This window comes from Lacerta agilis, chromosome 15 (assembly GCF_009819535.1).
Source record: "Lacerta agilis isolate rLacAgi1 chromosome 15, rLacAgi1.pri, whole genome shotgun sequence".
In the NCBI taxonomy this organism is placed as follows: Eukaryota; Metazoa; Chordata; class Lepidosauria; order Squamata; family Lacertidae; genus Lacerta; species Lacerta agilis.
The window spans coordinates 9652066-9669514 of record NC_046326.1 but is presented as its reverse complement, the minus strand read 5'-3'; the positions used below and the strand labels follow the sequence as shown (position 1 = coordinate 9669514).

General features: G+C 43.9%; 1 protein-coding gene across 1 annotated transcript in view; it reads right to left on the bottom strand.

The window, feature by feature from the left end:
* The window catches only part of NUDCD3 (NudC domain containing 3), a 56275-nt gene that overhangs the window by 27831 nt on the left and 10995 nt on the right, over positions 1 to 17449 (bottom strand). The window contains exon 3 of the mRNA XM_033171497.1: positions 1224 to 1356. Coding sequence (XP_033027388.1) covers positions 1224 to 1356 — 133 coding nt within the window. The remainder of the gene's footprint in view (positions 1 to 1223; positions 1357 to 17449) is intronic.

The window sequence follows — 17449 nt, the reverse complement described above, 5'->3', positions numbered from 1 at the left end:
TAAAACACGTTGGGCTTCTCCACAGCAAGCTGATCACATGAGGTTTATTGATGCTGGCCTGCCTTCCAAGGAGAAAGTTGGATAGCGAAGCATGCTTAGACCAAGGAAAGCCACATGGAGAAAAAATATACTGTATGCCTGCATTGGCTACGTGCTTCAGCAGCAGATACTGTCTCTATCTACATGCACCCTGCAAACAGAAGATTCTCCAGCAAGCAACAATTAAAAATACTTCGCACTCCACAAGACATGAGTCCCAGGGAACACAGCAGAAAAGGAATCCTGGGAAATAACACCCCCCAGGAAAAACCATCTCCGCATCAATGAGGCTGTTTACACAATAATGGTTTGTTATCTTAGATCAACAACACTGAGGTGATAATCATGCAAAAGGAACACTTTGCTGATCAAGTGGGGCTTTTTCACTGTGGTTTTTTAGGGAACTGACAGACAGACAGCGGAGATGATAATCCTGCAATCATTTTTCCTTAGATAAAAGAAGCAAATCAGGACCTGGCCACAGGACAGTGACTTTCAATTCATTTTACACATTCAAGGAGGGATGAATCTGAGTGAACAAGCCAGTAACAAAAGGGGGGGACCAAGGCAATTCAAATGTAATATTTATGGGTGCAGACAATAATTTCAGGTGGTCATGAAGGTGGCCTCCCTGATTCAATTTTAAGACTACTGCAAACTGCTTTCCTATTCTGTCCAGCAACATCCACACACTATTGCCAATGCTAGCTGGAAGTCACTCTCTCCTGGGTGTCAGGCAAAGGGAGGTCTTTCCCATCACCTGCTACCAGATTCTGCTAATTGGTGATGCCAGGGGTTGCCATTTGTTCTACCACTGAGGAATGGACCTTCCTTTGCTTTTGGATCTCTAAATTTGTTTAGGTACAGGTCTATTTTGCATAACTGTGCAGAGAATTTTTTGTGGTGGGGGGGAGCAAGAAATGTGCGAAACGTTCTGCTGATAGATCAGAAGCAGAGCTCTGAAGTGTTTGGTTAAGTATCGAGAAGAACATGCAGAACAAGGAGCGCCCTGCTAACAGCTGTTTTCTACAGGTCTCTCAGCTACATGCCTGCATTCTGCTGCAGTCGAAAGGCAATTTGGTGTGGCCCTCTGGTGGACAGCTAGAGACAACTACAGCATAAAGTACGTTTGTACTGACCCAGACCAGCATCCACCCAACAACCCCGGTCCTCATTATTATTACCTGCTTGCCTTTCAGAATGTGCTTGGGCACTGGGACTTTAATCTCCACATCACTGTAGTCTTGGGACCAGGCGTAATTCTCCCGCACTGCTCCGTTGTAACTGTCAGGATTTGCCTGGAACTGCTCCTGTTTCCTGGGAGAAGAGAGCAAGAATCTGGCTATTAAAAAGGATGAACGGAAGAAGAGTCAAAGACCAAAGAAAAGCAAGCAAACAAAAACAGGGACAAGCTGTAAGCTAAAGCTTAAAACGGTGCTAAGGTCTACTCTTATGCACCCAAGGAGAGCTCCAGGAGCCTCAGTGGACAAGTCCACATGTCTTTATATCAACCCTAGGATATCCTTCTCACTCCAATAGGGCGTGGGTGGTGCTGTGGTCTCTTGGGCTTGCTGATCGCAAGGTTGGCAGTTCGAATCCACGTGACAGGGTGAGCTCCTGTTGCTCTGTCCCAGCTCCTGCCAACCTAGCAGTTTGAAAGCGTACCACTGTGAGTAGATAAACAGGTACCACTGTGGCAGGAAGGTAAACGGCATTTCCAAGCGCTCTGGCACTCATCAAAGTGTCCCATTGCGCCAGAAGCAGTTTAGTCATGCTGGCCACATGACCTGGAAATGCTGTCTGCAGACAAATGTCAGCTCCATTGACCTGAAAGCAGAGATGAGCACCACACTTCATAGTTGAATCTGACTGGACTTAACCGTCCTGGGATCCTTTACCTTTACCTCTAATAGATAACAGGGAAAACAGCATGAAACAACTTTTCCCCTCCCCACCCCCAGCCCCTCCCCCAATATTTACCTTGCATTTTCCATCACGCTAATCCATAAGGGTGACAAATCTGCTAGGTTAAACTGAGGAGTGCCAGCTGTTGTGCCACTAATAACATTTGTATTAAAATGGTCCGAGAGGCTTCTCCAGAGAGCTAAGACTAGCAAGTCACCCTTTCGTTGCTGCGCAAGAGAAGCCTCCGGTGCCAGAAAGTAAGGCATTGTCAATGTTGTGGGGGGCTGTGGGGGGGGGGAGTTTGCATTTCACATCATGGGACTCAAATGCCCCCCTCCCCACTCAATTCTGTCTAGTTTTGGGTAGCCTCCAGACAAAAGGAAAAGGTTAAAAATAGACTAAGCAAAAGGACAGCTGCGGTCAGTCATGGTAATGTGGAAAAACAACAAGAGGCAAATGCTTAAAAACAGGGACAGGACAATAGAGGACAGTGAACTCTGGAAAAAAAATAGGCAGGCAGCACTAACTTTACACAATTTATTACTTTTTATGACAACTGGATTTACTTCTACTATTTGAGTTTGCTGAACAGGGTGACACATGAGCCATTGCGACAGAAGATCGGAATGGCATGGCCGGCACTCGGTGCTGCCCTTTCCGAGTCACTTGAAAGTAGGTGCACATACTCCTTGGCCTGGTATCATGCAGTTCCAGGATATAGAAGCAATCTCAGTTTTCACAGAACAAGCCTCTCCTCTCGCCCTGCCCCACCTCCCAAAGCGCTCCCACAGGTCAAAACAAAGGTATACCTAAGGAACATCTCCGTAACACTAAACAGGTTCACACAGTCCATTCTTAAAGCATGGAAGGAAAAAATAGGCAAACTGCCCCCACAACCCCATCCCCATTAACCCCCCCCCCAAGGTTCATCCCCCACTATTCCATTACACAGCACAAAACTTGGCAAGCCAAAGGCCTATACTGCCTACCAGACTTCTACAAAAATAACAAACTCTTGTCGGCACAAGAAATGCAAAACTAGGGGACTATAAATATAAATCAGGGAGCTTGAAACTCACGAGTATTTAAGAAAGAAGAAGCTCACGAGCACCAAGCAATCCTCTAACTTTAAAAGAATAAACATTAAAAGTTTGCAGCAGGCCAGGGAAATGTTTGGGCATTGCTTGCCCTTAAAATGATATGACTGAACAGCAGGGTAGTCAAGTTGCAGGAAACATCAAATTCTGGATGGTAGAAACTCAAGCAGATGGTAAAAACCAAAAGAGTCCAAACTGGGGTGACTAGGCAACAGAATGGCAGCTGGAAGTACAGCACCCTAATTTTACCTTTCTACTGACAATGTGTAATGGGCTCTGAATATCCAGGAACGTTCTTTGTCATAGTGGAAAGTTCGCTAAAAATGTCAACCAGTGAAAAGGGCAGAATCAGTGTAAGGAATAGTTAGGAAAGGAGCAAAAATAACATCATGCACCTTGCCATTGCAGTGCAGGCCTAGCTAGAATACTGTGTACAATTCTGGTTATCCCCATCTCAAAAAAGATATTTCAGCATGAAAAGGGCAGCTAAAATGATCAGAGTTAAATCATCTTCCCTAAAGGTGTTGGGGCCTTGTAGTTTAGGAGAGGCGATTAAGTGGTGGGCTGGGGGGGAAGAAGGGAGGCCTCTCAGATCCTGAAATGCTTTGTCAATTAATATGTTCAGACAATAAAGGTAAAGATAAAGGTAAAGGGACCCCTGACCACTAGGTCCAGTCGTGGATGACTCTGGGGTTGCGGCAATCATCTCGCTTTATTGGCCAAGGGAGCCGGCATACAGCTTCCGGGTCATGTGGCCAGCATGACTAAGCTGCTTCTGGCGAACCAGAGCAGCACACAGAAACAGCAGTTACCTTCCTGCCAGAGCGGTACCTATTTATCTACTTGCACTTTGACGTGCTTTCAAACTGCTAGGTTGGCAGAAGCAGGGGCCGAACAACTGGAGCTCACCCCGTCGCAGGGATTTGAACCGCCGACCTTCTGATCGGCAAGCCCTAGGCTCTGTGATTTAACCCACAGCGCCACCCGCATCAGACAATAGCCATGACCAAATTTTCCTTGGCGCTCCATTTGCTTTGGTTACTTGGGTCGGATTCAAGCTTTCCATGATAGGGCTAACATAGTTTTCAAATTATACTTTTTCTAACCAAAGTAGTTAAGAAAACTGTATGATACATTTAAATGTATTTATATGCTGCCTATTGACCCCCAAAAAGGCCCCCAAGGCAGCTTACAAAGAAATGTACTTGCAAGCAATATAAATGATACAGATTTAAAACAAAACCTTAACATTTCAAAAGCCAGATATTAAAAGCGAAATGCGTTCTTGTTCCTTCCACCATGACATCAGTAACCCAATAGGGCTTGCTGTAAGAGCCAATCATTGCTATCAGGAAAGCTTGTTTGGAGCAGGGATCCACTTGCACCTATCGGGGCTTGCTGTCACTGATGATCAGTGCCAACAGCAAGCCTCACTTGCCAAATACCAACTGGGAGCACGCTTTAGGACTCCCAATTGTTCCTTCGGCAGCAAGGTCTTTGCCCTCTCCCAAGGAAAGCTAAAAGAAACCCTAGTTTTCCACCCTGAGCGTCCACTTATGGACTGTAAGACTTACTATTATAGTGATACATAAATCCGCTTTGATAAAGGCATTCACAAAATGCAAGGATTACCAAACAGGTCACCAAATTGACCTCTAATCGACAATCCACATGCATCAATCCCTCTAACAGGCGACTTAAGTGGCTTGGGCTGATCACTAGGGATGGAAAAATGGGCCCATCCGTGACTGCACAATTGTTACTGTGGAACCCAGGGCAGAGTGCAGATGCAAGCTCTTGCTCTTACTTTGCAACAGTAAAATCCAGTCTGATAGATTCGCCCAGCACACTGCTCAGCTCAGAGGAAGTACATCAAGATTGCCCTGTCTGGCATCCAGACTAAGGGATAAGGCCTGACTCGTGCAATTTCAGCTTAGAAAGGAAGAAATGGGAGAACTGGGGGACTTGAACGGAAAAGTCTGCTGGTGGCTGGCAACATTTTGTTTTAATTTTAAAATGGGTTCTGAAATGGAGCAAGGATAAGGAGGGTGCTGGAACAGACTTTGCAAAAGTTCCCTCATTGGAGCTCCATTTCCATGGAGACAGTTGTTATGGTAGCATAGAACAAACCTGGCTGATTCCAGCTTCCTAAAATGCCTAGAGACTACAGGAGCCAAAAGGGCTGGAGGACAAATAGAACAGAGAAGCAGGGGGAAGCTATCAGATTTACAATACTCCCTCTCTCTCTTTCCTGGTAAGTGTAATGGATTTCAGGAGGATAAACGGACTAATACTCTTTAAAGCCTAGATGACTTTGAGAAGCTTCAGTTTGTGTTGAACACAACAGTCTGCCTCCTGACAAATCAGGAGCACATGGCACCCACATCAGGTCTTCACCATCTGCCAGTCCTGCCTTTCTGTTGATTTTCAGACATGTATCTAGTTGCTAGTTCTGACCTATAAAACCCCACAGAGGACACTAAAATATTATTTCCTTTCGCACAGGGGGCAAGATAAGCATGCGTGGTCCCTCTGAAATTAGAATTCAGAGTTATTTAGTCCCATTGGCTTATTCGTCATTATATCTAGTATTTTTCACCATGTTCAAAGGCTTGGATTAGAATGATTTCAAGTTTCTGCAGGAAGCAAGGAGAAAGAAGAGATCAGCATTGTTTGAACCAATAAACTGAAGGATTCTGTTAATTTCCAGAATATCCTTAGAGGCTATTCATCCAAAGGCCTAGACTCTCTCTACAGTAGGGAAATGGCTTAGTCAACTGAAATGTTCACCCTTGCACGTCTTAGCTCAAATTTTACTGAAGGATTATGGGAGATGAAGCAGTGAGGTCTGCAAAGGCAACAGTGGTGGAAAACTAGTCTCAAATTCAACCAACTGTAGTTGACAGCTAGGGCTGCCTGCTTTATTTGGTTTAGTTGGCAATGAACTAAATCAGCTGACGAATTGATGAGGGTGAAATGTAGCCACAGTGTGGCTGATTATCAAGTGTGTAAGTACATATTTATTTGGGGGGGGGGGCTCTTGTTGGCTCCTGTAGGATTACTTTAACCACAGTATTAAAGATCACCATGTCTTTTGGTTATTAAACTATCAGCTTTGCTTATATTTTCTTTAGTATATCTAAAAGCAATATGTACTGAGGTTTTGATTGCATGCAACATTTCCTGAAAATGCAATCCGTTAAAAAGGCTCATGATCAACACACACACACACACAGTTGGCAGTCCTACTTAGACCCTATGTAAAGACATACAGTGGTGCCCCGCTAGACGAATGCCTCGCTAGCCGAAAAACTCACTAGACGAAGGCATTCGTCTAGCGGAAGGCTGCCCCGCAAGACAAATTTGTCTATGGGGCTGCCTCACAAGACGAAAAAAAAATTTTTTTGTCTAGCGAAAACCGCGGTTTGCATTGCCGCTTCGCTAGACGAAAAACCCGCTAGACGAAAATACTCGCAGAACGAATTATTTTCGTCTAGTGGGGCACCACTGTATTTCCTGCGGTGAGGGCAGCACAACTGTGCACCCTAGCAAAGAAAAAATGCTTGCATGTGCTCCAGCTTAAGATTCCACTTTCATTTTATGTCCCGTAACTGAAACATCTGGGCCCTCAGCTAAGTGCTGTTGCATGAATCACTTTCAGCTACAGTAACCTGTAGACAAGATGCTTAGAGAACTGTGGCCTGTTATTTGTTCCCTTTATAATTACATGCTAGGACCCCTTTTAAGGAAGGATATATTATCCTCCTTTAAAAGGGACAGTAGTAAGAGGAAACCTTCTGAGACTTTAGATCAGGCTTCCTCAACCCCAGCCCTGCAGATGCTTTTGGCCTACAACTCCCATGATCCCTAGCTAGCAGAACCAGTGGTCAGGGATGCTGGGAATGGTACTCAAAACATCTGGAGGGCCGAGGTTGAGGAAGCCTGCTTTAGATATTACCAGCTGTTACCCAGTGTTATCCTCCTTCCTTTATGCTAGCAGAGGTGGGCAGTGGCTGTGTAACTCTGGGCACTTCTAGACTCAATGTTTCTTTACGCATTCCAGTCTAGCTTCTAACCAAGTTTCAGGTCTGAAATTGCTTTGGCAGATTAAGTGCTTCAGAAGTCAGGAGAAGAGTTGTGAAGCTCACTGGGTCGCCTTGGGCCAGTCACCTTCTCTCAGCCTAACCTACCTCACAGGGTTGCTGTGAGGATTAATCGAGCAGGGGGAGAACTATGTACACCTCTTTCAGCTCCTTGAGAAAAAGGTGGGATGTAAATGCAATAAATAAGTAAGAGCAGCCCTGCTTATTTTCCAGGGACCCTTATACCATTTGCTACCAATGACCATCAGATTCTGTGATGCTGTTTAGGTAGGTTATGATTGTGGTTTCCAAGGCGTGGTATTGGGGAAGTACCTTGTGGGCCACTGCAAAGGTCACTTTTGACACCACATGGTTTAAAATATACATTAAACTTTGGGAAGAGATTGCAATAATTGTAGATCATTTTTTATCTGGTCGCTCATATTTTTCCCCATAATTTTCATCTTATTTTTGTTACCGGTAAGTTTAAAACCTGCTACCTCTCCAAATTCAAAAATTTGTTCTAGAACTCTTGGTACACTGACCATAGGTTCCTCTACAGATATCACCACATCAGCAAATGCCTTAAGTTTATATACTCTCTGCTCCACTGCTCTCCCTTTAATCTCTTCATCAGCTCTAATTCTTCTAGTCACAACCTCTAAAACCAATATAAACAATAACGGGGACAGGGGACAGCCTTGTCTTGTCCCCTTAGTTATCTTAAATTTTTCTGTTAAGACATTATTCACTTTCTGGAGGACACATGTTGTGCAGCTTTGGAGCATTTCTGGACAGTGAGAGAGTAATTGGGGTAAGGAGCATGTTTTCCACTTGCAACTGCCTCAGTATTTAGAAAATATTTAGAAAATTAGGACCTGGCCTTTATCATATATGCACTGCTCATGTCACTTGATTGCTGTGCTGGGTTCTACTTTATTATTGCACTCCACCAACAACTGGAAAAAGAGCTAACTGGACAACTGCAGAAGATCACCAGTGGTGTTTTAAATTCCAGATATGGTTATATATTTGCAGCCTATACAAATTAAAGAATTCATTCATCCATCTCCAACAGCTTAGGGCTTGTAAGTTCCACACTTTAATTCCACACTTTAATTAAGCCATGCTCAGGGTTTGGTCATCAATGAGGGAAAATACTCGCAAATATCTATCTCCAAGTTCACAAAAGAAATGGGTCCCAGACTGCACCACATGCTTGATCTGAAGGTCAGTTTCTACTCTAAAAAGGTTGAAGATTCATTTTCAAAGGAGTGGAATTCCTCTAGTACAGAGGTGGGAAACCTCAGGCCCGGCCTCAATAGTCTCCCTAGGTCAAGCCCCCTACAGGCCCCACCATCCTCAGCTCTGCTCTGCACCCTCCTCAAGGGCTTTGACTTGCTGGAATGTAGCTGCACACGTAATTGTAATCATGTCTCTTGCTTGCCTGGATGAAAGATAAGAAAGAAACTTCTTGCTTTTGGATGGCTGGAATGCAGCCTAATGCACAAAAATGTCACATCTACTGGTCCACCCACTTTCATCTCTCGTCACACTCGTGGGTGAGCAGAGATGAAAAGCCATGGGTTTTTGCAGACCCACAAGCAAAAGCAGAAATGTGCAAGTGGCAGATTAGGAGCTGACAAGCCTCAATGTTACCAGAAATTGCAATGCAAAGCTACTGTAAGAAGCATCAGAATACTTGGGGGGGGGGGGCTAGAACTGGACAGCTGCAAGGTGACAAGCTTGTTTGCTAAGGCGTCTAACAGGGAAGAAGCATCTCCAGAACAAGCAAAAAGTATGCAGGATGCTTTAGGACAGCGATAGCCAACTGGGTGCCCTCTGGAAGACGTTGGGACTCCAGCTCCTATCAGCCCCGGCCAGTACAGCAGATGATCATGGATAATGGGAGCAGAGGTCCAATAACATCTGGCTACCCATGCCTTAGGGGAATGAGCTGCTGTTGGCACCTTACGGACATTCAGGGAATGCATTTCTGGGAATCAATCATGCCTGTGCTGGAGACAGAGGACAAGAAGGATGTCTACCCAGAAGACAGACCCTAGGAAGAACGATCATGGCAATCCAAACCACCTGCCATGTCGGCCACCTAAATAAGAACAGAAAACCGCAGCAGTGGCCAAAAAATCAAAACTGTTGAAACTGTAGGAGGAGAGGGTTGGGAAACGTCAGCTTTTAAATAAAGGGTTCAGCATTGCTCATACTTAGCTGATGGTAGTGGGGATGATGGGTGGGTCCATGTGTTCCGCCTTGTTCTATTTTTGCTTCAATGTGTCATGGGGTGGTGGTGAAAGCTTTTTTAAAAAAAAAAATTAAAAACCAAACATAAACACCAACAAATCTGATATTCAGCTCCTTTCAACAGCCATGCTGTTTTTTTTCCCTCCTCCTCCAGCCCAAGAGCCCGCAAGTTCAATGTGCCACTGGTAAGCACAGTGTTGGGGAGAATTAGCATCCTTTTCCTGAGTTTGGAGGAGAGAAATGACTTTCCCATGCAGATGTAGAGCCGTGCAGATGCATGGAAAACAGTGAGACTCCTTGCTGCTTTTCTGAGTGCGTGAAACTCAAGCAGAGCAGAGCTGAGGAGGGCAGCAGGGACTTCTTCATCCCAAGTTGCCTGGACTTGAGCACCACAGGACATCAAACAAAGCACTGTCCTTTCCTCAGCAGGACGGGGGAGTCAGCTGTGGCAAGCACAAGTATTTCTTGACTACCAAGGCTCAAAGTTGAAGCCTAGAGTTGCTGTCCCTCGTGATTTCATTCATTCCTAATATAAAATCTAGCATATGGCACAGAACTTGGGGATTCCTGAGAATCTTCATTTACCTTTTTTTAAAAAAGGTGCCTTCCCAAACTTATGATTTGATGCAAATAGTTGCAGATCTACATAACATGTGTAAAATGATTTCAGCATTCTGGAGCAGCGTCAGCCTACAGAGTTCTGTTCTTCCCACATTGCTCCCTGGCAGGCCATTTTACTGCTCCATCTTCATTTCTTCTTCCACATTACTAAAATACTCCAGATTCTGCAAACACAGGGTTCCACATTTAGCTCTGGCGGCAGCGTCCACCACCAAGCAGAATCAACTAAGCTGAATCAAAAGATTCTGCAAACACTTAGAGATGCTCTTTGAAAGCGCATGTAAAACAACAACAACAACAACAACAACAACAACCTGGCATGCATAAATGCTATCAGTTGACAGAATTTAGCATTTAGCACATAATGCCTGGTTAATAATTTTTAATGCAGATTTTTCTTTCCAAAAACAAACATCCTGAATAGCCCCCAATATGCATTTCTGTGTTTTAGGAAATATTCTTTATAGTATTAACAATGACTTTGCTCTCTCAAACCACCTGGGACCTGACATATTTTGAGTCTGCATACCGCTAAAGCTTTTTATTACAGTGGCTTAGGAACCATATTAGACATGTAGGAGATTTCATATATGGTAAAGGTAAAAGGTAAAGGGACCCCTGACCGACTCTGGGTTTGCAGCGCACATCTCACGTTACTGGCTGAGGGAGTCGGTGTACAGCTTCCGGGTCATGTGGTCAGCATGACAAAGCCGCTTCTGGCGAACCAGAGCAGCACACGGAAACGCCGTTTACCTTCCTGCCGGAGTGGTACCTATTTATCTACTTGCACTTTGATGTGCTTTTGAACTGCGAAGTTGGCAGGAGCTGGGACCGAGCAACGGGAGCACACCCCATCGCGGGGTTTCGAACCGCCGACCTTCTGATCAGCAAGCCCTAGGCTCTGTGGTTTAACCCACAGCGCCACATATATGGACAGGACAGCAAATGCATGGCGGAGCCGGGGTGGGGTGAAGTTTGTCAAAGTTATACCCAAAGCCAGCAGAAGACATTCTCCAAGTTATTAGGAAAAGGTATTTGCCATCATCTGCTACCTGCACCTTTAAGTTAGAGATGTCAAGGGTTGAACCTGCATGCAGGGCATGAGTCCCACCTACAGCAATAGCCCTCATCACACATGCCCAAAGAGGTTCCTTCATCGCTTTTCTGCTGCTTAAGGAGACCCTCAAATAAGCCTGAGGTCTATTTCCAGGAGGGCAAAACAGAAACCCCTAGCTGCCACTAGGCTGTCCCCAGGCGCCTGAACTTTTTTATCTCTAAAGCTACACATCCAAACAGGAGTGAAAAGAGAAATCTTAAAGATTTAAGGTTGCAATCCTAAACAAGTCTACAAGGAAGTACGCCTCACTGAAAACAGTAGACCTGCACAGGGCAGGTATCCTTTCAAAAGAAAGGAGTGGGTCCCAGATACTGTACCCACTTACTCTGGGTTACCCAAAAAGCACAGCAAGAACACTACTGAGTTAACAGCAAAATGATTCAGCTAAGAAATAACCAAGTTTCAAGCTAGCATGAAAACTGCATGAGGTCTTTTCATAGGCCTTCTCAAAGCCAGCACGTAGGAAGCCTGGCATTTCACAGAAAGGCACCCTGCATAGCAAAACAGACTGGAATTTATTTCAGTGGTCAGGCATTTAAATCATCTCTTTGACAGCAGCCTACGGCAAGAAGAGCCCATCAAAGTAATTAACTAGGAGGTCAGAAATGCAAAGGAATGGAAACCGAGGACAGTAAGGAACATTTCATACGAGATATTCCTATTGATAGATGAGCAGCAATGGAAAGCAACTAATATAGGAGTATTTTTCTTCCTCAACTGTCACCTAGCAATTCATTCCACCAAGGTACCTAAACTAGTGCCATCCCTGTTGGTTGTTAAAAGAAATGTAACTTTAAGAACTGGTGCCCGAATTTGCTCGTTTCCTTTCTCCCTCTCCATTCCTTTTTCCATTAGAATTTTAAGGCCATGTGCTTAGATTTTTATCGACTTGCAAGCTGCTCTAGGAGCCGTTTTGGCTCAAGAGAATAAATGCATGGGTGTTGCACCAAAATTCTAATAAGACACTCCAGCCTTCCTTATGCAAAGCCACAGCAGTACTCAACACTGCTAAAAAGCCACTTGCGTTTACTACACTACCAGAGTTACAAGCCCGGCTTAGAAGTCTGAACAGCCCCTTAGAAAGGGACCATGGGTTACAAATCAATAAGGTTAATAGAGTGAACGTCTCAGAGAAGGATACAATAGCACCATCTACTGGTAATCCGAGGAAGACACAAGGCTAAGAAAACTTATTTGACCATGAGTCAATAAAGAACGTTTTTACTACCACAAGTTTCCACAAATATACACCAAAAGGAATCACATGTTCGCACATCAATTGGATGCACCTATAATGGTCACTGCCTGCATGACATGAGGTTGTCACTGCTACAAATGCTACACTGTGTTCACTTATGGCTAGGGTGGGGAATCTGTTGTCCATCAACAGCCCCCATCAGCCCCAGCCAGCATGACCAATGGTCCGAAATTAAGCACAATGTAGTCCAACAACACCTGGGGGGGCACAAGGTTCCTCAGCCCATTCACTAACAACATTTGGAGGCTCAAAGCTGCCCAGCCCTGACTTAAGGACACTAAGATTCCTGTTATACATCCAGCCAGGCTGGATCAGGATTAGGAGACCACACATGCTGGCTTTCTAAAGTAACCTTTCTGTTAATTCTTTTACAAACCAGGGAATCATCATGTTTTCAGAATAGCAAGCAAGTTACGTCACGTTTCAAAAAACCCCACAACTTTTTATTTTCAGCTCATAGATGTGCTTATCAATTGCATACAATTTGTGGCAGAAGAATGAAAGCTACCTGATTTAATTTATGGACTTACCGGTAGCTTTGTTGACACTGAACAAAGACTAAAATGCAGCCTTTAGCAGCTCCACAAGTCCACTGACAGAAAGATGGACTCCACCGTCACTAGGAAATTTGGGGCAAGGGCAGCGCTTTCACTGCTCACACAATGCTTACATACACAAACTACTAGAAAGGAGGAGCCCAGAAAAGCAGGAACAACAATTTTGGGAACTACAATTGCAATTTGATTGGAAGACTGAAGTGGAGAAGCTTGGTGGTGATGTATCATTTGCTCTGAAGAGCTTTGCAAAAATGCTTCGGGACAATGTTTTGATTTTCGGATATCAAGGAAAAGAGGACATTCTGGACTATGGTTTGGGAAAAGATTGGGGGGAAGCCTGGTGGGTGACTGTGATGGGAGGAGAGAAAATGGCAAGAACTGGGGTAGGATGAAATTACATATATGATTAACCAGGAAGGCCTATCACGGTACCCCGACGTCAGAGAGTAAAAATGGATTTGGAAGGAATAAATATTTAGGTTTTTTATGATATTGTGATGGTTTAATATTTTATAAGGTACGAATTAGAAGTAATAGGAGCAGCAGTTTTATGGAGCTAAGAGAAAGAAAAGGTTATAAGAAACTAAAATTTGCAATATGAGGTTATATTTTTTAGATAGAAGTAATATGATATGGCTGGACAGTGTTCTCGAAGCTACTAACATGAGTTTGGCCAAACTGCGAGAGGCAGTGAAGGATAGGCGTGCCTGGCGTGCTCTGGTCCATGGGGGTCACGAAGAGTCGGACACGACTGAACGACTGAACAACAACAACAACAACAATATGATATAAGATTTTGAGATAAAGACTAAGAAGGTTAGTGAAGGTATAGTTACAATAATTAGAAATGTTACTAAAGCAAAATAGAACTGAACGCAGGAGAGAGGGCGGGGGAAGTCCCCCCAATAAGATTTAGAACAAGATTATAAAAAAAAAAAAACAGTTGGTGTGTTCCTGTATGTAAGGTATGTATTTGTTTTCTTTTATTTAGTTGATGTTGTTTGTAATATTTGTTTTTTTTTCTTTAAATGATTGTTGTTATTATTTGTTGTTGTTTTGTTTGGTTGTATTTGTTCTTTTTTGATGTGGAAAACCAATAAATTTTTGTTAAAAAAACAACAAACTACTAGAAAGGAGACTTTAGAGACTGTATCAATACATTAGAATTAGAATCACCCAAGGAGGACCAATTTTATTTTATTTTTATTAACACTGATTTCAATGGGGGCCTTTTTCAAACCTAGACATCCTGAATTATCCACTTCTAAAGCCACAATGCTGCATTGAGGGAACCAGAGTTTGTTTTGGAGAGGGTTTCACTGAAGTTTCTCCATTTCAATGAGCAATGATTTTAAGCAAAGAAACCATGTTTTATTTAAGCCAAGTCACACGCTGTCCTCTTGCCTGCAGCAAAGGGAGTTTTTTTCTTGGTTAACAAAACAGCAGGAGAGAGAGAGAGAGAAGTAGGTTCAAGTTGGGTTTCATGTCCTCATTTCCTGAGTTAGGCACCCAGATCCCAAAGCAAACAATTGATATGGAAGACATGATACACTTAAGCTCTGCAGCTGCATTTAGATTTCCAACACCCCATTGAAGTTGTAAGGCTTCATTATTGCAAAAGAAAGTTATGGGCCTTAATTTTTTTTGTCAATGGAACGAAAGCACAATCCAACCTTACTCACTGGCCAACAGGAACGTTCCTCATTATTAATTAATTAATTTTATGTACCGCCCTATACCCAAGGATCTTATATACCTACCCTATACCAGGGGCACTGTGGTCTAAACCACAGAGCCTAGGGCTTGCCAATCAGAAGGTTGGTGGTTTGAATCCCCGCGACGGGGTCAGCTCCCATTGTTTGGTCTCTGCTCCTGCCCACCTAGCAGTTCGAAAGCACGTCAAGTGCAAGTAGATAAATAGGTACCACTCCGGTGGGAAGCTAAACGGCGTTTCCGTGCACTGCTCTGGTTCACCAGAAGCAGCGTAGGTGTGCTGGGCACATGACCCGGAAGCTGTAGGCCAGCTGCCTCGGTTAGTAAAGCGAGATGAGCGCCACAACCCCAGAGTCGTCCGCGACTGGACCTAATGGTCAGGGGTACCTTTACCTTTACCTTTATACCAGGGGGTGAGCCTTTCGCTCAGGCTCAATATGCAGCATATTTTAGGAAGGCAAAGCTTAATTTATAACCATTTGTAGCCCACATTTTTTTACTGGATGTCAAACACAGCCTGAGGCATTGTGGAATCCAAGATGAACTCAGTTGTGGTCCCTGTTTGATTATGAATGAAAAATACATTTCAGAATAATGTCCTGACAGTTTGTTTTCAAAATATATGTATAAACTATGCAAGTTACCAGCGGCAATTCAAATAAAACAAGCAGCATTGAGTACAATATCTTATACTGGACCCATTAAAATAATGGAAACACATTCTTAGGTCCAAGTGGATAGGACAGAAAAGATGCTATACATTCAGGATGATATCAAAGAAATGGCTCAATCTTGTACCACATCTGGATAGCTTGCAAACCAGAAAGTGGTGGTAGTGGGTGGAGTAAGCGGTACCAGGTAACATTTTGGATCTGCGCTACAATCCCTCCTTTGGACTGTCATGCATGCCAATTCAGTGTGCCGCCTTTCACACAACTCCATCTGGAAGTACCTTTAAAATGAAAGTTTCAATTTCTAGATGTTGGAAGCCCAAAAAGGTATGGCAGAAGTAAGCCCCATCTACCTTGAACCTAAGAAAATAATCTCTCTTCCTTGGGTTTGATTATCTGTATTTGTGATGACAGTGTCAGGCTGGATCTGTACATCGCAGACCATACCATTTCAGGCTGTGAGGGGGGGGGGATAACTTTTGACTGCTTCCCCACCTAAAAGACCCCTGGCAAGTAGAATACTATCAGGAAGTGTGGGTCTAGCCTAGCTCTAATACTATTCTGTGTCCAGAAACAAAACAACAACAACCAACCAACCAACCAACCAACCACAACAAATACCCTTCCTATCTGACTGGGCTGCCCCAGCCATTCTGGGCAGCTTCTAACAGGTTGGTGCCACTACCAAAAAGGCCTTCTGTCTGGTTCCCTGTAACTTCACTTCTCACAGTGAAGGAATCGCCAGAAGGCTCTTGGATCTCTGTGTCCAGGCAGAATGACGAGAGTGGAGACACTCCTTCAGGTATACAGGGCCAAGGTCATTTAGGGTTTTAAAGGTCAGCACCAACACTTTGAATTGTGCTCAGAAATGTACTGGGAGCCAATGTAGGTCTTTCAGGACCAGTGTTATATGGTCCCAGCAGGTGCTCCCAGTCACCAGTCTAGCTGCTACATTCTGGGTTAGTTGTTTCCAAGTCACCTTCAAAGGTAGCCTCACATGGAGCACATTGCAGTAGTCCAAGTGGGAGATAACTAGAGCATGTACCACTCTGGTGAGACAGGGTAGGTAGGTAGGATCTCAGCTGGTGTACCAGGAAGTTCACATCAGGCAGCAGTGCTAACCTCTGGGCCTTCAGATATGGTTAGACTACAGTTCCTATCTACCTGACCACTGGTCATGCTGGCTGGAGATGATGGCAACTATGGTCCAACAACCTCTAGAGGGTCAAAGGTTAGCTGCCCCTGACATAAAAGACCGTTCAGAGCTGTAGTCATCAGTTTACAGTCTCAAATGGCAGTCTGTTAAATTATTCCAGCATTCTACCTCATTACCAGGGAAACAAACAGCAGCACTCATACATCAGGGAAACTGAACATACCTGCAAATATAGGCATAATGATGCAAATGTGTAAAATGTATTGTTTTTAAATAAACCCCAACCCACTTTAAAGTTGGCTGCATCCTTCCAAAACTAGCATTTGTGATTCATGCATGGATTTTCAATGAACTAGCATCCAGAGGCTGTAAAATGCCAAAGAATTAAAGTTTAAATAGAAGGTCCTTTTTGACTTTGTTATCACGTGGTGCCACAACATAGACATAACGCTTTGATCAACTTTTAAAAATCTAGGCTTCATACTGTTTCCAGCTTCAATCAATTCTTAGAAGCCAGCTCCACATTTTGATAGTTTGCCAGCCTACCCAGTCAGCTGAGCATACACCTCTCACCCTAACTCAACACCACATTAAGAGTTGACAAGACAAACCTACCAGAGAGCCAAACTCAGCAGACACTATCAGAATTTGCCTAGCAATAGACAGCATGCTCTACTTACATGTACAAGAAGTAGCAGGGGGCCTACAGACACAATACGCCTGGTACCCTAGGAGGAATGACCAGTAGCACCTTGAAAAGAACTTAAGGGAAGTTTCAACGGACAAAATCATCCTTTGATCTATAGATGAATCTTTTTATCCCATGTAATCCAGGATTGGGGCATGACTAACACCATCTTTTTAAAAGCACAATCTCTTCTGAAATATATAGGTAAGTTAAAAAAACAAACCTTGTTTTTTCTGGTAATTGCACATTTCCAGCAGAGGACTGGGGCACCTTTTTCAGCCCC